The following is a 26,412-nucleotide window of genomic DNA, read 5'->3' on the forward strand; positions in this document are numbered from 1 at the left end:
CTTGCTGAGATGGTGAAATTTAAGCTGAGATTATGATATTTAAGCTGAGACTTGAATGTCATAGAGGAGCCAGTTATGCAACCATCTGTATAAAATGCATGCCAGGCAGAGGAACAACTAGTGACAAATTTTAAGTTAGAACTGATGCATCTCAGGCGGTTAGAGAAACAGAATATCTGGTCAACATCCAGGTAAACAAATTCTGCTTTCTTTGATCCACTGACCATTGACCATATAAAAGTAAAATGAAATCGTATTAGAACATGAGTAACTCTCAAAAGTATTATGCTGAGTGTAAAAAGCTAAATGGAAAATGAGTACATACCATATGATTCCATTGACATAAAATTCTAAAAATGCAGGCTAATATTTAGGGACAGAAAGCAAGTCAGTTGTTGTCTGGGGATACTGGAGTAGAGTGACGAATGAATTACAAAGGAACTTGATATTTGGTGGGATGATGGGAATGATTGTGATTGTATTGATAGTTTTACGCATATATATATATAGGTATATAGATATGCCAAAATCATCCAATTAGTATTTCAAATATGTGCAGTTTATTATATATCAATTTTTCCCGCCTCATTAAAGCTATAATAAAATCAGGTTTGTTTGAACATTTTACTACATAGGGAAGTATTTGGTAGTTTGAGTAATGTTTGATTCATTTTCTAAGTACTTAATAAACCTCCCTTGATAAACCATCCCATGCCCTCCTGACGTCTACATCACACTCACTTGCATATATTTGGAAGACTATACCACTTTCTCAGTTTTGGACAGTAAAACAACATTTGCTCAACTTCAGTTTGCAAACAAGCCTCCTCGAATACCTTGGAAAAGAGTTAGGTAACCTAATTTGCATATGATTTCAGAATTGCATTTTAATTCAGCCAGTTTGAAAACCCTGAATTCAGAGTTCCCTCTCTCACCTTGACCTCCGTTCCTTCTTGGCAAGTTTCTTCTAGTCTCCTCCTCCCCTTCTTTCTCCTCCCTTGTTCTCCCCCGTCTCCTCCTTCTCTTTCTCAGTCTAAATATCATTCTTTATGTTATGAAGAAAGCAGCATCCAGGGGTCAGAGAGGACCTCCCTCCTCAAGCATCAATCCCCTGCAGCACCAAGCAATGTGCCTTCCCCTTTAGCTGCATTCATACATGAAACAATGACATGCGCTTGTTGTTTCTCCTGGCATTAGTTTCATAAATTCCAACTTTTTAAGGACGTTTCATACTCCTGGCCCTGTTCTCATTTCTGCTGCTAACAAAAGTTAGGGTCTTGGGGAAGACAAAATCTCTGTGTTGCTGATGGAATTAGTAACAACTATTTTATTGGATATAGGGGAACTGTGCCTGGGACATGATTTACAAATGCTGAGAGGTGATTCTACCGACCTGGCTGCCAGTGTGTATGGGTCTCTCACACTATCAATATTTCAGTGTATATCTGAGGACACTCATCGAGGGGCTATAAATAGAAACACCTGAACATAGTGAAGAATTATACAAATTAAAATTATTGTAATCATTATGTACACTTTGAAAACTCAACAAAAATGTGCAGACTGAAGAATTCCCATCAATCTACTCCATAAAAACTTGTGGAACTAATTTAGTCTATGCTTTATTCTTATGGCACTCATACTTCTGCTTTGAAGCTATAGATTTGTCTACTCACAGGCCATGATTTTTGAAATCACTCATGACTATATTAAAATGTTACATAGTATTCAGCCATATAATCACCCTATCCTTTCACTCTGGTTCTCCAAGGTTTCAGGTTAGATTCTGTCAATCTATTTGTTGGATTTGGAAGCAGAAGAGAAGAGGCCATTGTTCTTGGGTGGGGGGCATTTGTGGCAGATGGATGGGCAGGCAGCAGACCTGAGGGTCTAATTAGCTTTCAGGCAAGCCTCAGCCAGACACCTTCTTCTTGGTTGTTGGCTACAGAAGCAGGTGAGGGCAGTTACTTCAGAAATTCTCCAGCCGACTTTGCAGACAGAGGTGCCTGACAAGAGTGTCCTAGAAGTTCTTGAGACTCACAGAAGCTTCTAGGTGTGCTCTGAAAATGGCCAGCTTTTCTACTGAAGGTAAATTGGCCATGGAGTTCTTGCCTTTGTTTCCATATATAGCCTTTTCAATGCCTTAATAAACCTCTAATTCCCTTTTTTTCGCCATTCATATTTGGAATTCATAGAGCAGCTTGTTTTCCTACAGAACCCAGACTGGTGCAAGGATAAGTTAGAAACAAGAGATGAATGATTTTACAAAACCACATCCACTGTTCAAATGAGAGTAGTGGTTAAACATTCTGGTCTTAGAGTCTAACTGCCAGAGTTCAAATCCCAGCTTCATCACTTACTAGCTGTGTGGGCTTAGGCAAGTTATTTAAACTAGCTGTGTGGGCTTAGGCAAGTTATTTAAACTCTCTGTGCCTCAGTTTCATCTCTGTCAAATGGGAATATGTATAATTATATTATGTATCTCATGACTATTTGTTGAGAGAGATGATAAAAATTCATAAAAATTCATATGAATAAAAACTTACAGGCCAGACATGGTGACTCATGCCTGTAATCCCAGCACTTTGGGAGGCCGAGGCAGGCAGATCACAAGGTCAGGAGTTCGAGACCAGCCTGGCCAACATGGTGAAACCTTGTCTCTACTAAAGATAACAAAAAATTAGCTGGGCGTGGTAGCACACGCCTGTAATCCCAGCTACTCGGGAGGCTGAGGCAGGAGAATCACTGGAACCCGGGAGGCAGAGGTTGCAGTGAGCCGATCTCATGCCATTGCACTCCAGTAACAGGGCAAGACTCCATCTCAAAAAAAAAAAAAAAAAAAAAAAAAAAAAAAAAAAAAAAACTTAGAATATGCTAAGCAGTCAATAAACATCAGTTACTATTATCAGTAGTGCCATTAACTCCTATTTTTCTGATGGGGATACCAAATTCCCTGGTGTCTATTTCTTCACACACTAACATCTGAGTGGTTAAAAACTAGCTAAGACTGGAATGCAAATCACTTCTAGGTCCTCAGCACTTCACTGATAGGAGATGGAGTCAATTCAAACTCTCCAGGCCTTCTTTAGAAAAACTAGATCAATCCTTTAAAAAGCAAACATTCAATAGCCAATATCATGTAGACCTAAAAAATCATTGCGTGTCCTTAGCTGAGAGTGGGGAGGAGAAGTTTCTTTCACTTTTTCTAGGTTGTCCACAAGTAATTAAATACATGAAGATCAAGAACAACAACAAAGACAGGCTAACTAGTTTTGCTTCATGACCTTGGACATCTAGTGGGTGAAAAGTTTAGAATGTTGAGACTTATTTTCACGTACGTTTCCCTACAGTGGAGGATGTTATGATCTTTGTACTGAAATTACAGGAAGTCAGCTCTTTGGTAAAGAACAGTGATTTATATAGATCACATTTGCTGGCCTAATTTTTCCATTTCATCCTGGAAACTGTTTTATGAATATATTTTCAGAATCATTTGCAATATGTTTCAGAAATAAAAGAGAAAAAACTTTGATTCAGTGACCAGCATTTGAATCACTGATCAGCCATATAATACTGATTTGGCTTTTATCAAACATTTAGCATCATAAACCTCCTTTTATTTATCTATAAAATAGTAATTAATCATAATAGTAATAATAATAATGACTTTCTAAACTTGCTTTAAGATAATGCCTATCAAATCTTTATCACACTTCCAGGCACATGGTATTCTATATCATTATCATCTCTTCCTTCTACTTATTTTATTACTCACTGGCAAAGCATAGGGAGCTAGTCAGCTTTTCTGATTCAAAGCCACATAATAAAATGATGAATGCCAAGTCATCATAAACATATTGACTCTAATTTAGTTTCCATTCCTATTGTACTGAAACAATATTGGCTTATGCTAAGTTATCTTCATTTTCCAATAGGCTCATCTCTCACCACAAATAGAATCAGTAAGTCTATGATGAGCTATCACATGACTGAAGATATTTTTCTGGCTTACTAGAACATACTTGAGGGCTGGATTGGACAAACCTGTCTAAAGAAACTAAAAGGACCAAGCAGAGGTAATCACTTCTTTCTCCTGAGGTGTCCATGTCCAGAAACAGAAAATAGTACCTATTGAGATTCCTGGTAAGAACATTTAAGCCCCTTGTAAAGAGTCATCTTGTATTGGATTCTACTTTGGATGCTGGATGTTGGTCTGATATCATTTTCCACACATCTTGATATCCACTTCTAAACATACCTCTTTGTTTCCATCTTTTTCTCATTACTTGTTTACAACTCCTTTCTGTTACCCATGCACTAGTAAGCTTCTGTTTCTTTATCATCTATCCAGTCAACATAAAAATAAAATTTAATTTTTATTCAGTCAAATATAAGCTGTTTGCCACTTAGCATAATTCAACTGCTTTGCCTTTTGTATCTTGAATTCAGGGTTGCAACCCTACTGCTGATGTTAGAATGTGAGGATGTCAGTGGCTGTACCTTTGAGAATAAATGTAGGATATTAGATCTGAAAGGAGATTCCCTAATATTAAAGCCAAAAAATCTGAGAGTAAACAAGTTAAGACAACTCCATAGATTCACAGAGCTTGTCATCCCAGAAATGCTTTGAACGAGAATTGAACTTTAAGCCATATATCTGTGATCTAAACTATGCTACGGGTCAGGTGTGGTGGCTCACATCTGTAATCCCAGCACTTTGGGAGGCCAAGGCAAGAGGATGCTTGAGCCCAGGAGTTTAAGACCAGCCTGGGCAACATAGTGAGATCCTGTCTCTAAAACAAAAAGAAATAGAAGGGAAAAAAGAAAAAAAAAAAAAGAGAGAACTATGCTAGGTACTAACTAAAGTGAGGACTTCATGGAAATTTACAGGACAGCAAAAGCCATGATAGACTACTTCATCTTGGGTACAGTAGAATGTAGCTAGGGTTCTTTACTTCCTTCCTTCCTGAGAGGGGGCAACTTGGCCATTGGCAAAGATAAAGAAATCAGGTAAAAATGTGGAAATGTTCACAGAAACTTTAAAAGGCACCATCTTTCTTCTAAATCAGTAATCTAAGTTCAGGATCTTTCAAACTAAAAAATGTAAACATTCTATGATGCTTTTAAGCCCCATAAGGATCTCTTAGTTCAAATGCCTTGATTTCTTCTTCTGTTCATTAGCCTCCCTCCCTCTCTCCTTCCCTCCCTTCCTTCTTTCCTTTGCCTTCACTATTGTATTTACACTTTTATTTTCCTCTAGCACATCTGGTAGATTAGCTCTCACCAGTAAAATGGCTTTGACCTAAAGGACTAGCTCTTTGGTAAGAGCCATAGGTGTCACAGGGTACTTAATAAAAAGAAATAAGAATTAGATAGAAAGAAGAGAAAGGGGTAACGATATAAAAATTAATGAAAAGTTATTGAGTTAACTTAGACCACCCATGCCAGGCTATTTGAAGCCTTCTTAAATGAAAACAACTGCTCCTGTTTGGGAAAACTTCAAAGGTTTTATTTGCCTTCCATTTTTAGAATTAACAACAAAAGACAAGGGCTGGGAAGGGCTGCAGTTGCTACAGAGAGTAGTAAGAGTGAGTTTCTTGATTGAAATCCTTTTCCAGGGGCTGGTAGCCTATTCTATTTTCAGGTATTTATAGTTTCATAGGCAAGAGACCTGCAGTTCATTTGGTTGAGCCTGAGGCAGAAGCGAATGAGATCGCCCATGTTGACTGGCAATGTGTAAATCACTTAACTACACCTAGCAAGCCACTTAGATTCCCTGGGCTCCCATGGAGTCACTTGTAAAATAGGAATTCTTTTAGGTTAACTTTCATGGTTGTTATTAGGTGTTAACATTTTGTAAGCAGCAAATGCAATATGAAGAAAATGCACTTTCACTCCTTGGCATCTGCAATCTTTTTCTCTTTTGAATTCACCATGGGTTACAATGCATTCACCTAAAATGGTATACATTAATCTTCCCTGAATAGTATTAAAACAATCAAGGGATATTTACGGTCCAAAATGAACCCAAGTCATTCGCATTTTAAAACTGACCCAGAAACACACACAGATATAGATGCACCCAACACATACTTTAAGGAACTATAAACAGAAAGAAATTAATAAAACTAAATTAAATTTAATTATACATTTAATGCCTCCCCCCCTTTCGGTTTTTTATGTTGCTGAACTCATAATCAGCATGTGTACACCATTAATTACTCCGCTTTGCTTTTCATCTATTATTCAAAAGGCTAAATAGAATAAAGGAAAAGAACTTGAGCCATGGAGTTAGGCAAAAGTAGATTCAAATGCCAGCACAGTCTCTTAAATATATTCATGACATTTGGCAAACTTCTTAGCCTCTATAAAACTTAATTTCCTTGTTTGTAAAAGGGAATGTTAATGAAAGCATCTACTACGTGGGATTATTTATAGGATTAAGAGAGATAATATTTATAAAATGCTTAGCACAGCATCTAGTTCATGGTAAGGCCCTAATAAATGTTTGCTTTATTATTATCTTATATATAAATTGACATACTTATTATTTTCATGGTAGTATAGTAGTTCAGAAAATTAATCAATAATGTTCTTTTTTTTACTAATAATTTGAGTTGTTTAAAATTATGTGGAGAAATAAGTACTATTTATATAAATATGTACATATTAAATATTCTTTTCTGTTATGTTTATTGTCTTGAGTAATATTCTGTGAGCTGAAAACATAGGATCAAATGAGAGGTTTTTATGGGCCTTTTTACAAACTGCCAAATTGCTCTCCAGAGAAAAGTAAACCAATTTACCAATAGCTGCATGATATTATTAAACCTCTTTCTTCACAGAAACATGAACACTGGGTTTTCACTATTTTAATTTATCTATTATAGAATAATCAGCATAAAATCATACCAAAAAATATTTGATTTTGCTTTTCTTTAACAGCTAGTGAAACAAGGTTTTTGTTTGTTTGTTTTTTGCTATTGTTTTCCCGGCCTAAAATTAGCACTTCTTCTGGCCAATTAGTTCACTTCCCTTGACCAGTTAGGGAGCCATTTAATGTTTTAAAGCAAGATGTGGTACTCATAATCTATAGTGATTCCCAGGCGGAGTTCCATTCCAACATTTCCCTACATGTAGCATTTATTTGACTGCAACTATAGAAAGAAGCTAAGAATATTCTCAGATATTTCATACTATGGGCTAATTTTTAAAAATCTGAATAGAATTAAAACAACAGCAGACAATTAAAGAGAGCTATTACCAGAATAGTCACGTAGCATTAACTTGGAATTGAATGGAAATAGAAAGTTAACTTGAAACCGAAGATTCTACTAAGACTCCATCCTTTGCTTTACTGTAATGGGATCTTTATGGAAACCATTGTCTCCAATCCCAAATTTCCCATTTTGGCCCGTAGACATTAGTAGGGCACTTTCCATCTTCATTCACTTCTCCGTGCCCGTTCTCCTTAACCTCTCCAACACAATCACCCCAACTTTGTACTCTCAGGTAAAAGCCAAAATACCATGAATTCTTGAAGAGAAAGCACCAACTAAATCAGGTTACTTTCTATTAAATCAAGAGGACCTCTCTACATCCAGCTAGACCATAAAAGGGCTTAAAGAACATATAAACTCTTGGTTATTGAGTAATTGTAAGTCACGATAGAGCTCTCATGATTCAAAATGAATAGACAAAAAAAATGAGGAAAAGAAGTTGGAAGAGCAGAAACAGGTAAGAAGCACAACCTAGAGGTGGGGAAACGTCCTGCAAAAGTACAAGGAGGCCGATGCCTTTCCAGAAGCTTGGCAGTGGTGCACTTCAGGGAAATGACTAGCCACAGGACACAGGAGCCTGTATAAAGGTATCTGGAAAGGTGTTTTTCAAAAAGGAATCTATGGAACGATAAATGAAAAGATAACTGATCCAAATGGAAAGTGAGCTGGCAATATTACAAACATGAATAAAAGGAAACTCATGAAAGATGAGGAATAGGTGTAATGAAATCTAAATGTAAAGTCACCAAAATTAAAATATGTTATCAGCAAAGAGTAGAGAGTTCATGCTGCAGAAAATTGAATGTGTGAGGGCAAACTTGAGACACACTTCCAGAATTTGATGAATTGGGACAAGGAGGTAAAAAAGATTAAAGAAGAAGAGATAACAGATACAGAGGTGAGAAAACAGATACCAAACACTTCAGAGGAAGATAAATGAAGACGTGGGGTAGCATCACTGATCCTTTATAATTGGAACGTGTTTCAAGAGAATAGAATGTTCATATTCAAAATCAATTAAAGGAACTAAACCACACAAACAAGAGAAAAGAAAGAAGGGAGGAAATAAATATTTTTGATGTAGTAGAAAAATAATTTTTATGTTAGGGAACAAAGAGAAACTACTACAACTATGAAGGTAGAAAAGACAGGGTGCGGCCAGGTGCAGTGGCCCATGTCTGTAATGCCAGCACTTTGGGAGGCTGAGGTGGGTGGACCACTTGAGGTCAAGAGTTCAAAACCAGCCTGGCCAACATGGTGAAAACCCGTCTCTATTAAAAATATAAAAATTAGCCGCACATGATGGTGGGCACCTGTAATCCCAGCTACTCAAGAGGCTGAGGCATGAGAATTCCCTGTACCCAGGAGGCAGAGGTTGCAGTGAGCCAAGATTGCACCACTGCACTCCAGCCTAGGTGACAGAGAGAGACCCCCATCTCAAAAAAAAAAAAAGAAAAAGAAAGAAAAAAGAAAGAAAGAAAAAAGAAAAGAAAAAGAAAAAACAGGGTGCATACAAAGAAAGAAAAATTAGGCTGGCTACCGTAAGATTACATACCAGAGTAAATTTGGCCACGTCTACATTGTTTTAATGTGTTACCCATAAAATCTCTAGGCAGGGAAAGTAGAATTCCTAAGTAAAGGGAAGAGAAAGATATTCACATATGTATTAATATGCAAAAAACTCCACTGATTTACATTTTAAAAAAGAAAAGCTGTTTTTAAGGTGTTCTCTGAAAAACGTGAGATGAATCAACATTGAGAAAAAAGAATGAGGACATGATTGCATAGAATGGGTAGAGATGAGCAATGCAAGTCATTAAACACAAAGTTGAATTTTAAAATGATCTGAACATGATTATAAGACAATTTAAATGCCATAGGTAATTCTTATTTGGGAAAATTAACATTGGAAAAATAATGCTTTTGTTTCAAATAAATAGAACACAGATGATTTTACAGGCAGTATGTACATGTTCAAGGTGCAGAGGTATCCTAGGAAATTTAAAGTGTTCTAGGTCATAGAACAATAGAGACCAAGCACAGACTTCACTCACTCATAAATATAGGCACAAATTCCTCAATTCACAGTATGTAACATCAATCTCTACATTAAAATAATATTTCAGATCACAGCCAAATACATTTTCCTTAGAAATGTAAAGATAGCCGAATATTACAAAATCTGTAAGATTTTATTAATTCAAGTAAAAACTTATTTTTCTAGATACTAAAGAAGCTTTTGATAAAATTAATCATCCAATCTGGACTTTGTTAAATTAGTAAGCTAAGAAAAAATAGTAATAATGAAGAAGATATCAAATATTAATATTAAACCAAGAGCCATTTCACTTAATTCTTAAATGCTTAGAGTCATTCTCATTTTGAAGTTAGGTTTATGGTGAGGATGCTCATAAACTCCTCAGCCTTAAACATTAGTCTCAAAACTCTAGCCAAGATCATAAGAAAAAGAAGTAAGCAAAGCCGATGGTCAAAAATTATAAATGATACTGTTTTCTATCCAGAAAAACAGAAAAATCCATGGAAATACTTTTAGGTATAACCAGAGAGTTCGTTGAAGTTACAGATAAATATATAAATAACCCAGAAGTTTCCTATATAACTAAAACAAGCACTTAGAAGCAATGTAGTGAAAAATACACTTTTTTTAGATTAACAAAACTTCTTAAAATTTTGAGATTAAAAGTTTATGATGATATATTCAGGAACTACATAAAAAGGATATGAGAAGAATCCCTACAATACTTTACTGATGAACATCAAAGCAGATCTGAATCAGTAAATAAAAATATCAGATTTTATAAAAGTAACATAGACAAGCACTCAATAGACCAAAAATATTATAATTTAATATTACTTGAGTTAAAATCCCAGTGGGTTAGGTTTTGGCAGCTAACAACTCATTATAGAGTGCATCAGTGAAAATGAAGAAGGGAATGCAGCAAAACACATCTTTAAACAAATACTAATGAGGTGGTGTTTGCAACATTATACGTTTAGATTACAAAGCTACAGTATCAAAAACTATGTGCTCTTGGCAGACAGACTAATGGAACAGAGTATAAATCCAACAAATATACCCAGGTACATGCGTGTGTGTATATACTATATAATAAACTGGCATTACTAATCAGTGATAAAAGGTGGATTATTTAAAAATACAAAATGATTCAATAGTAAAAATGGAAAAGAAATTATAATATGTAAATATACTCACTATAAAACTACCTGCCTACCTCGGTTCAATAACAGATAGATAAACAGTGGGTGTGAATTTATCTGTTATTAAACCGAGGTAGACAGGTTTATCCAAGGTAAGAGAAGCAAAGAAAAGAATTGATAAACATAATTACTTGAAAGCAAAAACATTCAATGCCAATAAACCACATAAAAAATGTTAAAGGTAAATGACAATTTGGGGAAAATATTTGCAGCATACATGACAAACAGAAGTTGAGTACCTTTAACACAGAAATTAAAATTAAATGTAAATATAACTTTTTTTATAAAAGGGATGGTTAACAGAATAATGCACAAAGACATGATTAGGAAATTTATAAAAGAGAATACTCATGTTATAGAAGGATTTTTCTCTGCATCATAAAACATCAAATTCTAAATTAAAACAGCACCCCATTTTCTCCTAAAAAGGGCAAGAGTTTCAATATAGGAACAACAAGTGTTTATAAAGCTGCAATAAAGAACTATGGCACATTGTTTTTGAGAGTACTGTATGTCTATTTATCCATAGGTAAAAAATATAACCTAGGAATAAGTTCAAATAACTTATTGTCAGCAGGATGAATATAGTTAATGAGAATATAACATATTCTTGAGAAATGATAGAAGAGTGGATATTCAATGTTCCCACCACAAAAATAACTTTGTGGGGTGATGCATAGGTTAATTACTACACTTAGCCATTCCACAATGTATATGTGCTGCAAGGCATCATATGGTACACAATAGACACATACAATTTTATCTATCAATTTAAAACAATAAATTAAGTTAAAAAAAAGAAAAATAACTTAGGATATTTCACCATAATGTTGACAGTAGTTATCAGGATGCTGAGACAGGGATAGGGGCGCTTTTGTCTGCCTTCCTAATTTCATTTTCTTATTCAAAAGAACAAAATTGTACTTTTACAAATGAAAATCAAGCACCTTTTTAATTAAACATTTTTTTCTAAGATCTATGTAGAATTTTTATTCTTTTAGTGTTGTCCCATCAAACAAACTAGTTTATGTAGATACTAAGGTGAGCCCAGGCTAAAGCAACAGGACTATAATTTCAGAGAACACGGGAGGTATTGAGCCATTGCTGAGGCACGGCTCTGAAGCTCTGAGCTTTAGCTTTCTCTTGTTATTAATGGAGGGACAAATGGAGGTGGGGGGCTCGGCTGAGAAGAGCAAGAGGCAGTGGAGGGATACAAATCGAGATGAACAGTGGCTGACTCGGCAAAACTTAAATGACTCTGCAAAAGACCTGTCACAATGGATAAACGGCTCCTCCTGAAGAAGCAGCTTAGCATTCCTGCAGTGCACACACAATTATTTCCAGGGATAAGATTGAGAGGAAGGAGAAAGGAAGAGGAAAGGAAAGATCAAAAGATGCTTTCATGAGTATGCAGACATTCCTGAAATGAGCAACTGGGAAGAAGAGGACCGCAAAAGGAAACCAACAACAAAGCATGCATGTACTTCATTTTAAGCGTCAGCCACCAGGCAAACACCCGCTATCTCTGCTCTTCCTCTGCTCCTGAAAAATGGTGAGTTGCTCTGTGGATATTGACTACACTCTAATTGTTTTTATGGTAAATGAAGCATGAAACCTATTGTCAGAAAACATGATGTCCACAGTGTGCAGCCACACTTTGTCTTCCTGGCTGATCACTCCCAAGGAGTTAATGCTGTCTGTGGGCCTAGGAGAGGATGCAGTACTACATCCTTGCATTTTTGTTTGTTTGTTTGTTTGTTTGAGACAGAGTCTCCCTCTGTCGCCCAGGCTGGAGTGCAGTGGCATGATCTTGGTTCACTGCAACCTCCGCCTCCCGGGTTCAAGACGGGGTTTCACCATGTCGGTCAGGCTGACCTTGAACTCCTGACCTCGTGATCGACCTGCCTAAGCCTCCCACAGCACTGAGATTACAGGCATGAGCCACTGCACCCAGCCATTCTTGTATTTCTTTAGGGCAGACCTTTGGAGAAGAGACCCCTCACCCACCTTATTATTCACAATTCCTTCCATGCAACAGTGCAAATCTTCTTGTAGGATGAGGGAAACCCTGTTATATCAAAGGAAGAGGCAGGAGGGGAGGAGGGTGGTAGAGGTCTCCTCTTTAAAACATGCACAGATTTGTGTTGACAAACATTGGTTACACTCTTTGTATTAGAATAAGAATCCTGATTCTAAGAAAAGTTCTAGGATTCACTCTGCTGATTATTACATCTCAGGATTTAACTTTATTCTTCAGAAACTAATCAATTGGTTCTCAAAAAGCCTGTTGATGGTTTCAAACCAGTAGATTTTATAAATTGTCTCTCTGTCATCTTTTTGTGACCATAAGCTTATTGGCTGGAACATTTTTGGGGTCAAGAAATGCTCAGGGTGATCTCACTCTCAACCATGCAGTTTTCAGGTCCTTTGGGCAAGAATCGCAATCTGTGTGGTCAACTGCATTGTAAAGAATAGGAAAATATATTACCATACAAATGTCTGGGTGAAACAGGTAGTTTCCCTCCTGCTGATCTCCACCTAACTCCATGCCTGCCAAACTTAATTCAAATCTATTCAAAGTAGACATATTAATCACATCCTGTGTTCAGGTATCTTGCCCTTAGGGAGCTGCACCAGCCTAGGAAAGGTCAGAGGTCATGAAAGGACCTCTAGCTTCAATCCCCTTGGTCAGGATGCAATTGAAAAACGCATAGTTGTGTGAAATGGTGTGGAAGGGTGGGGGCAAATAATACTATCTCCTTATAATAACCTATATAGCAGCCATTGTATTTGAAGCCTGACATCAAATTCTTTAGACTTGAATTAGAAAAGGCATTTCTTTGATAGATTTCTTTTTGTTCCAGTTTGCAGGCAACTAATCCTCACTGAATTGGATCAAACAGACAGGCACAATCAATTTGACAAGAGCAAGCAATGCCAGTTCTGCTCAATCTTCCCTCAATGAGCAGCAGAGGAGAGAGGGGGAAAAAGAGAAAGAAGGAAAGAAAATCCAGGCATGCCTACACCCAAGATAGCTTAGTACAGGAAAAGATGAAAAGACAAGTTGAAATATATATGCTGGCAGGTGGAAGCGCTTGCTGTCAGAGGGAGAGTCTGAAAACACCACAATGGTACCAAACACATGAAGCCTTCAGACACTGAGGGGTGTTGAAGGGACCAGGGGCAGGCAGAAGCGGTTGTGATGTCAAAATAAATCAGCAGCAGCAGTTCTATGGAAAGATCCCTGCACTTATTTAAGTTTCTACATCTATGATCTATAGCCCAGTGTGGTGAGCAAGTTAATTACTGCATTTAGGTCATCAAGTCTCAGAAAAACCACGGCCTTCCAAAGCAGTATTAAGGTATACTGCTAGATCTTTCTAGGTTTCACTGGCCATTCAGTAAGTCACACTGCAACAGCTGCCTAACAGGAACAGGAGGAAAATTCAAGAAAATGAGCTAGAAATAAGATGGTCCCAGGATGAATGGCTTTCTCTCTGCCTTTGGACATGAAGTGCACGACCAGATGCCTCCTCATTTACCAGGAGACACTTCCCCAACAGCTCAATTTCCCCATCCATTCTGACACTCAAAGTGTGGGCAATGACTTAGCTGCCTTTGGCTTCTTGGACTCCCCTCCATCCTCTCTTCTCTCACATGGCCATTATTTCTTCCCCTCTTGCCCACTGAATTTGTTTTGGTCAAGTCTAAAATATTTCTCAACAGGAAAGAATATCAAAAGGGCTCATTTGGATGACGGTTCTCCCTCACTTGGCTCATTAATAATCCCCATGATTCTCAAAAATCCAGCCTTTCTCTGCTATGGCTGGGAGTCCGGTTCTCTGAGCCAATGTGTTAATCATCTTCAGGTGGGGTTCCCTTCATCTTCCAAGAAGGAACAATGGTGTTTGAGAATGGGAAGGGTAAAACATTTCTTGTCTCCAGGTGCCTAGATATTGTCAATGAGATTGCCATTGTTTTTTGCTGAGTAATGGCTCAAAAATGTTATCTGTATACATAGTAACACATAACTGGCAAATATAAGTGTATGTAGATATCCCGTGTGTGTCATCAAGCCACATCTTCTTTATCATAAGTAAAATGTGTTACCTAGAAATATGTATAAATACATATAGTTTTATATTTGCATATATGTGTATGAACAGGCAGCATACTCTTTTTCATCAGTAGGAAACGAGATACTGTACCTACCTTTACTTGGCAGTTCTTCCATATTTCCTCGTGTAAAGACCCCTAGGTCCACTTGACTTTCATTACTGAGATATTCAGCAATGGAACCACCAAGGTCCAAATTTCTCTGAGCTCTTGGGAGCATCTTACCTTTGGAGATGCTGGTCCAGATCCTCCTCCTCAGCACTCAGCAGAGTTGCAGCTCGAGCCAGGAGCTGATGGCTACAGCTGGCAGATTTGAGCTCCAGGATGAGGAGGCCCAAGCAGAACATGGCTCCCATCTCCTCCAGTTCTCTGGTACCAAACTGTAGACCCTGCCAGTTAAACAAAGCATTAACCATGGCAATGTATAATGGCAGCTGAGTGGTGGTGACACTTTGAGATTAGGAAGAAGGACTCCTACACATAGGTCTTTTTCAGACCGTGAGAATTAATTGTATTTGTCAGTCACTGTCCATTGCATTCTGTTGTGTGCATTGTGGAGTGGTGGTTCTCGGTCTGTGTGATGCCGACATCCAGGGCTCCCCAGAAGTACCCCCATGACAATAATGAGCTGGTAGGGGTTATAAAGGGAAATGGGGTAGATGGAGATCCAGAAGTCTGTACCCTTCCCACACCACGGTCAAAGCAGCAATGCTTTTATCTGTATTTTTAAAAAGGTTTTTTTTTTTCACTTCTGAAACAAAAGTTCATAAAGAATCTTACTAAGAGATACCTTTTCCTTCCTCTGAATTTTTCAGCCAATGGAGAAAAGTAGGGGAAATATTTCATATATAAATACTGAACACTGAAACTTTAAAAAAAAAACAGCATTAATTTAGAACCCCCTATTCAGCTGTACTCATATATGCATGAAAGCAAAATCATGACATGTACTCTATAGTATAATTCATGAAGAAACAGATAATAACAACAATTGACCAAACTTAATTGATCACTTACTTCATGCCAGATACCCTTCTGAGCTCTTTGATTTGCATTAACTCAGTGGATCCTTACCAAAGCCCTGTGAGGTAGAGATTGTTCTTTTCTCCATTCCACAGATAAGGAGATGCAGACTTGTGAACACAAGTAACTTATCCAAGGCCTAGCATCTAGTAAGTACCAGAGGCTAATAAGTAAATTCAGTCTTGACTACTCAACGTAAAAAGCTGTATAGCGACCAGAAGAGACTCCACTGTGGTGAGCTAGAAAGTGTGTGGTCTTTGAAGTTAGATCAGAATTAAGTGTGAATCCTGGTTTCGCTAGTTTCTAACTGTGTGGTCTTGGGCTCTGAACTCTTTTTGCCTTGATTTTCTCATCTGTAAAATGGAATCATAATTCTCCCCTTCATACCTAAGCATCTGGTGATAAGGAATATTTCATAGTCACAATATTGATCAAAATTAGCTCAATTTATCTTTCTCTCTTCCTGTAAAGATGTTTAATACAACAGAATTCAGTGTGGTCCTGAGGCCTTCCTGTTTATAAAGAACATTTGACCTAAATAAAAAATAATCAATAATGAATCATTTTTTACAAATAGATTTTCACATCCAAATAATAATGATTTATTATGGAGGAGACAGGAATGGGACAATAAGAATGCAGAAGGATTGCACATAAGCACCTCAAGGAGAAACAAAATTCCAAATTGGGAAATCGAAAGCCTCACAAAAGAATTCCTGGCTAAAAGCATTAAAAAGGTAGAAAATCCTCAAGTTTATTTCAGCTGTTTGAAAATTTGATTTGCTGCATGTTTCAACACCTGTTTTCCTAAAGAAAGGAGACATTACTTCAGAGTTAAGGGAAGTCAGTTCCTCCTTAAGCAACAGCAGTCAGAAGGGAAAGACAGATGTTGAACAAGTTGTTTTCTCTTAAAGTCAATAGAAAAGATCACTTTCTAAAGAGAGAGAAATCTCAGAGTCTCTTTTCTAAAGCTCCAAGGTCTGATTCTTTCCCCACCCCTTTTTCCAGGTTACTTTTATAAAATTCTACAATGGCTGGCTTGGTTGGAAGAAAGTGAAGGTCACATCCTCCTGTTCAATCAGCCACCTCACAGGTGGCAAAGAGGAGGCGAGAAGGGGAATGAGAGTAAGACTCTGGCCCTCGGGTGTAGGAGCACTCGCATACACATTTGCAAACCCAGCCTCCAGTTGACACATAACAGGTGCTCTGTAGAGGTTAAAAGAAGGAGTCTTTCCGGAAAATAAACCTCATAGTGTATGCCACACTGGTAGGTTAGGGAGAGTTCTTTCATACCAGTCAACTTCTATACAATAACAGCTAAAATGATAGTATTTTATAATGTAAAAAATTTTGATGCCCCAGATGTTGGCCCACATATTTCAGGTCATGGTTGTCATTGTAACAAGTAGTCCAGAAGACCTTGATTAAAGGAGCTTGTACCACTTTATTGGCTGTGGAGACAGGCAAGACCCTTATATTCCATTTTGCCCTTCAATATTAATCTCTCTTTACTACTCTGTTTTTTTTTCTTTTTACTCTCACACAGTATAAAACATATTTGAGTGTTGTTTTGTTTTTGATTCATTTTGTTTTAGAGAAAGGGTCTTGCTCTGTCACCCAAGCTGGAGTACAGTGGCGCTGTCACAGCTCACTGCAGCCTTGAACCCCTGGGCTAAATATATTTGTTTATGTAGATGACCTCCTCTCACACCCCATCACTGGTGTGGAAGAGAACTTTTCAAAGGCAAAGACTGAGGACTATGCTTCTTTCTTTACATCTCTGGCATGGAGCCCATACCTGTCAAATGTCATATCCTCAGTATGTGACAAATGGATAAATAGCGACTCTAAATGAGTGGACATGGAGAGGCATGGACGGATTTTTATCTCTCAGATGCATATTGTATCTGTCAAGTAGAACTTGACTTCTCCAGGTTTGGGTAAGTGAGTGCCTTTAAATCTTGTTCTTCCATTGTCAAATGTTGTGAGCATTAAAAATGAAATAGATTTTATTTTGGCTCCAGGAGACTTATTCGTATCTCTGGATATAAACTGGGAAACAGGTAAATAAAATTTAGAAATTTTGACCTCCACTTTGGTCAGTTATCATGGGTTCACACTAGAAAGTTTATGAATAAAACTGGCTCTGGATTTGTTTAAAAGTGAGTATAAATAAAATGAAGATCCAATTCCCTTCTCACCCAGCTCAGATGTCTTAATTAGAAATTTTTTCCACAGACAGTAACACAAAGTCTGACTATAGTGACTTAAACAAGGTTTTCTTTTGCACAAAAATAAATTTGAGGGAAAGGTAGAAGGTTCATGGCATTATTTCAGCAATGTAATAAAATAAAGGTGACACTATCTGCCATTCTCCTGTTTGTTTAAATCTGATTGCAAGGTGGTTGCTATGGCTCCAGCAAGCACATCATCATCTGAGGAAAAAGAAAGAGAAAATGTGGGAAAAAGCCACCAGCCACACCCTTGCTTATATTTTATTGGCCAGGCTTTATAATAAAACCACCTCCAGCTTTACTATGTGCTGGTCACTGAATGTTTCAGCCTGTTCACCCTCTTTAAAAGAGACAAGTGAGAGAGAAGAGGGTTAGAAATGAGTGTCAGGCAAGCCAACAGTGTCTATCACACTAGTATTCTGATACAAATGCTACTAGAAAATATAGGTCCCTATGTATGCACAGTATTAGTCAGCAAAGCTAACCGCACAACCCTCTCTGTGTTTTTTAACAGCTTTTCTTGATAACTCACCACAAAATAATATCTATGTTAGATATCTGTAAGACAAACATCAGGTCCAAAAAAGATGTTTAAACAGCATAAGTACTGATAATAGGTGAGTAAAACAGAAAAAATAAGGAAATGTGGGAAAATGTTCCGTTTCATTATTTAAATAAAAATGCCTTCTACACTCTGCAAATTGAGACTATTACATATATATAATATATATGCACTATTCTTACTATATGTTTGCTTACTATATATACATATATACATATATACACATATATACATATATATACATATATATACATATATACACATATATACATATATACACATATATACATATATACACATATATACATATATACACGTATATACACATATATACATATATACACATATACACATATATACACATATATACACACACACACAGTGTGTTTGTATGTGTGTGTGTGTGTGTGTGTGTGTCGGAGTTTTGCTCTTGTCGCCCAGGCTGGAGTGCAGTGGCGCAATCTCGGCTCACTGCAACCTTGGCCTCCTGGGTTCAAGCAATTCTCCTGCCTCAGCCTCCCAAGTAGCTGTGATTACAGATGCCTGCCACCACACCCAGCTAATTTTTGTATTTTGAGTAGAGACGGGGTTTCACCATGTGAAACCAGACCAAACCACATGGCCAGGCTGGTCTCGAACTTCTGACCTCAGGTGATCCGCCCACCTCAGCCTCCCAAAGTGCTGGGATTACAGGCATGAGCCACCGCACCCGGCCTATATTTTAAACTTATAATACTTAGTGCTGATCCTCATGCTGAACTGGCACATATCAAAATACCTGGTGGAAGTGTCAGTTGATTGAGACCTTCAGGGCAGTGGCTCCATAACATTTTACATGGTAATGTCACTTCAGGGAACCCTTCCTAATAAACTGAACCAAAATAAAAGGGAAGCTATAGGCACAAAAATGTATATTATGACAGTATTATATATAATAATCCAAATTTGAGGGAAATAAAACCATGTCTAATAGGGAAGGAATGACTAAGGAAATTGTAATGGAATAAATTTGATGGACTGTAAGGAAGCTATTAAAATGATAATTATAACAACCATTTAGAATATGAAAAATGCTCATGATTTAAATAAAGTTGAATAAAGTCAAGGTACAAAGCAGGCAGTCATACAATTTATGCCAAAGGTTTGGCAATGAAAGCAGAGATGATGATCCCCAGATTCCACTCCCCTCCACACACACTTTCAGATTTTATTGCTATAGTTTGCCATGAAAACGTAAACATTTCCAGGAGAAGGGGCTCTATAATCTCATCGAGAAAATATCCACATATTTTAAAAATTTTAAAGAATACTTTAAGAAATTATTGCTACCTGGAAAAAATGTTTTAAAAGTTATATATGCCTACAAATGAATGGTGGAATTCAGGTTAGCAGTTTGTAAGATCTTCTCTTTATCTTTGATTTTCTGAAGTAGATTTAAATTTATTTTCATTTCTTTTATTTAGAATTTATTGACAGGATAAATAGTATGTTTCAATAATTCTAGAAAAATGTCATCCATGGTCTTTTTGAATATTGCCTCTCCCTTATCTCTGTCAAGGAAATCAAAGATAAGTTAATATTCAACGTATGCATGTTTTCTATTTTCCCTTTGTGCTCCACATCTCTTAACCTTACTTTCTTATTTTCTATTTCTTTGTTTCACTGTAGTAAATTCTGATTTTTTTCATATTTTTGTTCCATATTAATAATTCTTTCTTCAACTAGATTGAATCTACTTGTAAACTCATTTATCTCAAAAACATTTCTGAAAAACATATAACCATGGTTATTTTATATTATCATACCTGATTATTCCTGCATATGCGGTGTTTCTGGGCATCATTCATTAGTTTGATTTTTCTGTTGAGTGTCAACAGTGTAGGCCTGTTTGCTCAATTATTTTATAATTTTTAAAATTCTAAACTTATTTTTTTTGAACATTAAAGTCTGTTTTTGTAGACTGGTGTTAGTGCTCTTTTCTTCAGTTGAAACTTTTGTTTTTCTCCCCTAAGTACTTGAGGACACTACCAATCAGGAACTACCAGAGAGGGCATTTTTGGCTTGAGGCCTTTTGGGCTACAGGTACATTTGAATTGTGATTCCAAATCTGCTTGAAGGAGGGCTGTGTTTAGAAATTATGAATGAAGACTTCGCCCATTTTTACTGCTCTACCCAAAGCCATGGCCAAGAAAGTGAAATATGCTCACATTGTCCCTTTGCAGACTGAGGTCTTACTAATTCATTGAACACATTTGTCATCTCTGGAGGTCCTGGCTTTGTGTGATGGTCCCAAATCAATCCTCAAACCTTGCATGGGCCTTTGTCTTTGTTACAAAACCCAAGATATAAGTGAATAGGGTTTAGTATCTGCCCCAAAGTCTTACAACAACCTCTGGCAATCACTTTTTATAAAACAGAGCATAATTGAACATCCTCTGTAAACAGGCACAGAGGAAAGATGTTAAATCTATGAAGAAATATTGCAGATAAAAGGGGGCCACTCTGAAGATACCAAACAAATGTCTTTTTATGAAATAGATTTGCTGCCAGAAACAGGAAAAATCTGGGAAATTTCTTGTTTATATTTTCTGAAAGAAACGAGTATATTGCATTGGTGAAAGTACATTAAAAGGCACAAAAAGGAAACAATAAGAAATTAGAAGTGACAGCACTATTGAGATGAAAATTCAATTTCTAAATTAAAGGCCAAAATCGTGAGTTAGACTGTTCAATGTAGAAAATAAAATCTATTACAGAGAAGACAACTTCAAGAAGTATTCCAATATCCAATGAATTGGATATTTGTCCCCTCCAAATCTCATGTTGAAATGTGATCCCCAATGTTGGAGGTGGGGCCTGGTGGGAGGTGTTTGGGTCATGGAGGTGAATCCCTCATGGATGGCTTGGTGCCCTCCCCATGGGAATGAGTGAATTGTTAGTTCAGACAAGAGCTGGTTGTTTAAAGTGCCTGGCACCTGCTCCTCTCTCTCTTGCTCCTGTTTTCACCATGTGACATGCCTGCTCCCCCTTCACCTCTGCCATGAGGAAAAGCTCCCTGAGGCCTCACCAGAAGCCGAGCAGATGCTGTGGCCATGCTTGTACAGCCTGCAGAACTGTAAGCCAAATAAAACTCTTTTCTTTATAAATTACCCACTCTCAGGTATTCCTTTATAGCAATGCAAAACTGACTAATGTCACAGATTAGATAAAAATGATGAGCTAAATATATAAATAGGAATTTTAGAAGATATTAGGGAAAAGTGATATGCTCCCATTTGGAGTTTCAAACTCAGATAGTATGGTAGTCATAGCAGAAGCCAAGAAGAAGGAAAAGGAAGGAAAGGAAGATGAGGAGAAGGAAGAGAGTACTCACCTATGGTCCAAAAAATATCTGAGTTTACATATCAAACAGGATCTCCAAGTATTTGAAATATTATTAAAGAAAATAAAGAAAAAAGGATCAAGATCCCTATAAATAACTAAAATTAAACAGTCTAGTATTTATTCATACTACTAATACCTAAGACAGTGGAGCAAGATATATATAATTTTGAAGAGAAAGTATTGCACCTCAAAATGTTATGGGTAGGAGCCTCAGGAAGACAAACCAAGAGAAGGGGAAACATTGAATGCAAACCACATCATAAACAAGAAAAAGTTTCATAATTTCTTTTAAAATATTAACATAATCCTAATACCAAAAACTGATTATTGTATTACTAACATATAAACAGGGCAGCAAGCCAACCTCATAGATAGATAGATAGATACATAGATAGATACATAGATACATAGATATCTCAATTTAAAAAAAGTAATTTATGTTCAGAAATATAAAAATAATATATAAAAATATAAATGATTTAGAGAGTATTTTTCTAAGAATGGCATGATGATGGTATCATTAGGAAATCCGCTAGTATAGATGTTAACATACCTAACATATCAAGATAAAGGGCAGAGAACAGAAGAAAATAGCAGGAACTTCTAGATGGATGCATTTATGTCTGATACAAGTCATCTCATATGAGCCCACCAGGATTCTTTGTAAACCTGAGAAGATAGCCTGGCATGGTGTGTGTAAACACAGGCCTCAAGACCCATATTGCCGGGTTTACAGTCCTAGTGCTTCCACTTCTAACTGCAGGGTCCTGGGGAAGTCCTTTGACTTTTTAGTGCCTCGGTTTTCTCATCTATGTAATGGAAAAATAATTATAATAAGCATAATAATATCCAATTCATGGAGTTGCTGAGATAATTCAGTGAATTAATATATAAATTGAGATCAGTAGTTGGTCTATTGCATATTATATAAGTACTTATTATTATCAATAACAGCAGCAAACGCTCATGTAAAACCAATTGTCAAAATCGTACTTGACATTTACACAGTCCTTGTTAAAACTATCACCAAAACTATGGCCTGCTTTCACCACTGTTATTTCCTATTATTTGGCAAGACCCAGACAATTCAATAAGATAAGAAAAAATGAGTCATACATATTAGAAAGGAAGAATCACATTATCTTCATTTGAAGACTGATTATATCCTAAAACAAACCAAAGAAATCAACTGAAAGACAATATTTATTAGAGCTAAGGCAAGAACTGAGTAAATAGGTTACAAATTAAATATACAAAAATCAATTTTCTTTGTTTAAACCAGCAAAATAAATTATTAAGTATAATAAAAATTCCATTCACAATAGCAACAGAACTATAAAATATCTGAGGATGAAATTAATAATAAATATCCCAAGGGTTATGTGATAAATCCTAGGACCAAGAGACAACAAGGAACATCTAAATAAATTCTGGAAAAGCAAGGCTCAGGACCATGCAATATCGATTCTCCTCCTATTAGTCTATCAAAGCATAGGAAATCAGAATGCCACTGGGGATTTTCAGACTTGGAAAACAAATTCCCCTCTGGAAGAATACATGGCAAGAATATCCCAGAATAAAAAGTAAAAACTATTAATGAGGGTTTTCCCTTACAGATAAGAAAAAGCTCTTGTACGCGATGATGATGAATGTTTCGGTATTGATATAAAACATGGCAGGCAGATCAAAGGAAGAATACAGAAAGCACAAAAATCTTGGGATAAATAAAGGTTTGTAGCTGACAAAGGAGCCCTTCAGGCACCAGGAAAAGGACTACAATAAAGATAAAAACTCAAAAGCAGTTGGTTAATATTTGAGAGAAAAATCTTACCCCAAATATAAAAAAAAAATTTATTTTGATTAAAGAGTTAAATGATCAAAGAATTTAATGTTAAAAAGGAATAGAATATATTAATGTTTTATCATCGCCAAACCAGGAGAAGGTTTTTCAATGTATATTTTCAAAGGAAGAAATCATAAAGGAAAATATTAATGATTAGATATATAAAATTTGAATATATCTAAATAGCCCGAAATACCACAAACTAAACTAAAATGGAAACAACAAAATAAACATAATTCCAATAGAGAAAAAATGTTAATTTGCTTTGATATAAAATGCAAATTAATGTAACAATAAAATACTATGATTCTCTTCTCATCTTAGGCTTACCCTTAGCCCCAAATCATAATCATCTCCTGGAAATGGACTGGAAACAGTTACATTCTATCATTGGCAAAAGTACATACCACTGCAGTCTTTCCAAGGAAAATTTGGAAGTGTATTTCAAAAGCCTTAATAGTGTTTAAACTCTTGGAGTTAACAATACAAATTTCAGAAATTAATATTAAGGAAATAATCGTAAAATGAGCAAAAAAGACAATCCAAAATGTGCACCAGTCTATTACTCGTCAAATAAACTCGAGTGAATTCACACTGTGGAAATATTGACATCATAATGTGTTTCAAACTGGCAACATCATAGAGATATAATCATAATGTAAAGTACAATTGACTATAGTATGCTATATTCTTTATGATCCCAATTTTACTTTAAATTTTTTTAATGCTATACAGGCACAAAAATGTTAACTGGTTAGAAATACGTGATGAGGCTGCATGACTTAAATATTTTCTTTGTGCGTTTTCCTTATTTTTTTAAAATCCGCAAATTACGTAATTGCTTTTGCCACTCATTCTTTCCTTCGGCAATGCATGTAAGCCTGAAAAAAGTATATCTGAATTAAGATGTTATTTATGTAATATGTGATTTTCAATCTATAAATAAAATTAAATTTACAATTAACTTTTATAAATCATTAAATTTAAATGTGATATTTTAATTTAAATATTCAATAATAAAAGGCAAAGGAATGAGCTGGTTAGGCCTACCTCGCTTCTTAGGTTCCTATTTTTTCCTTCCCATGAACTACCTGGTATCACCTAGATTCCCCTTAACTTTTTTAGGATCGCTAGGCTTGTGTCTACTTGGCAGGGGAGGTAAACACCCAGCAAAAAGGTCTAGTGAAGAAATAGCAATGAGACATCTATTTCTTTAGTACTGTCCCTCCAAACATTCTCAGAACCTTTACAAAGAGCCAGCATGAGTTGAAAGACAGTGACTTTTGGAGTTTTAAACAGATTTGGAGAGGCTCTGAACTTGAATTAAGTGTGTATAATCCCTGCCTTGACATGCACCCAACAGAGAAGTTAAAACTGAGTCAATCGGGCCATGCAGATCTGTGAACTCTAATAGGTAGCAGAGAAGAAAGCATGAGGGCTGGTGGATGGGCTCTGTGGCTTCTCCACTTATCGACCCCAACAAATGGACTCTAATGCTTTCATGCTGAGGACTGGATCAATCACTAAGCATGTAGGTGCCTCTGCCAGCTTTCATCTGATGGGCTCCTCCGTACAAAGCCCCCTCTGTGTTGTCCTTTCAGCCCAGGTTTCCTAATCCATTTTTCCTAATCCATTACTGACAATAGTTTCCTTAGTAACTGCAAAAAAAGGCCATATATTCACTGGCACAGCAGAGCTAAAGGTGTGGGCTAGACTTCAAACATGTCCTTCATTTCTATGCTTGACCTTCCTTTGGGTCTTTTATTGGTCAAATTGTCCCTACACCATGAATGACCACAGCAGACAGCTAGACCCTCTGTGATTACATTTCCATGTTTTTCTAGAGGATGCATGGAGGGTAAATGTGAATAGGAGACTATATCATTAGATAGCCTAGAGTCTGATCAAGCCAAACTCTGTTTTTTAGATGCATAAACTGCATTTTAAAAGTTATGTAATTAAGTAGCAGTAGAGCCAGAATGACAAAAATAGTCCCCTGACTCTATTAAATTGTCCATTTCAACAGAGGCTTTACACTTCATGGATTTGTTTACCAAGAGCTTTTGCAGATCTGGAGGTCAGTCTTTCTTATAAATTATGTTCTACCTTTCCAGATTCCCTCTCTCTTTTCTCATGCCTTCACCAAAAACTCAATATGGCACCAGAGACATGCACAAGCCCAGTATTGTGCAATAACAGCCTGCCTCCCTCCCCTTGGCTGTTGTGACCACTGTTCCCTGCACTCATCTTCTCTGGCCCTTTGATCCCTAAGCTCCACACGCTGGCTTCTGAAACCTACCTGCAGCTACCTTGTGTGGTGACTAGCAGGAGTAATCTCTCTAAACCTGGGTCTCTGTGGTTTCTCTCAGACCTAATTTTGAACTTTCCTTCTAAGACCACAGAGTGAGGGAAGAAGGAGAAAGGTGCTGCTGTCCCCATGGTTACATACATCATTTTGAGAAACTCAAATGAAAAGGACAACGACCAATTAGAACAGAAGCTGGCCACAGCAATGGAGCTGAGTTCCACTTTGCTTGGCTTTAACCCTTTAGTTTCTGAATCTCAATAAGGTCCTGGTGGATCATGTAAGAAGCGTGGGGAAGAATAGGATAGCGAAGTAGTGCGTAGGGGATTCACTTGGTGGGTATGAGCAGGGGCCATTAACCCATAGGTGTGGAAGTCTTGTAATGCACTAGCAATTGGTATAGTCACGCCAGTGAAAACCAGTGG

At 36.8% G+C, this 26,412-nt stretch overlaps 1 protein-coding gene and 1 long non-coding RNA gene across 2 annotated transcripts in view; one reads left to right on the plus strand and one right to left on the minus strand.

Annotated features, from left to right (window-relative positions):
* The window catches only part of AGBL1 (AGBL carboxypeptidase 1), an 829,700-nt gene that overhangs the window by 230,552 nt on the left and 572,736 nt on the right, over nucleotides 1-26,412 (minus strand). Inside the window, exon 22 of the mRNA XM_055277333.2 lies at nucleotides 14,862-15,025. Within this exon, the coding sequence (XP_055133308.2) occupies nucleotides 14,862-15,025 (164 nt within the window). The remainder of the gene's footprint in view (nucleotides 1-14,861; nucleotides 15,026-26,412) is intronic.
* LOC134736700 (uncharacterized) lies at nucleotides 126-13,697 on the plus strand. The gene is made up of 3 exons (XR_010120955.1): nucleotides 126-191; nucleotides 3,936-4,076; nucleotides 13,385-13,697. It is a non-coding gene; the product is annotated as an uncharacterized lncRNA (long non-coding RNA).

Source organism: Symphalangus syndactylus, chromosome 5 (assembly GCF_028878055.3).
Source record: "Symphalangus syndactylus isolate Jambi chromosome 5, NHGRI_mSymSyn1-v2.1_pri, whole genome shotgun sequence".
In the NCBI taxonomy this organism is placed as follows: Eukaryota; Metazoa; Chordata; class Mammalia; order Primates; family Hylobatidae; genus Symphalangus; species Symphalangus syndactylus.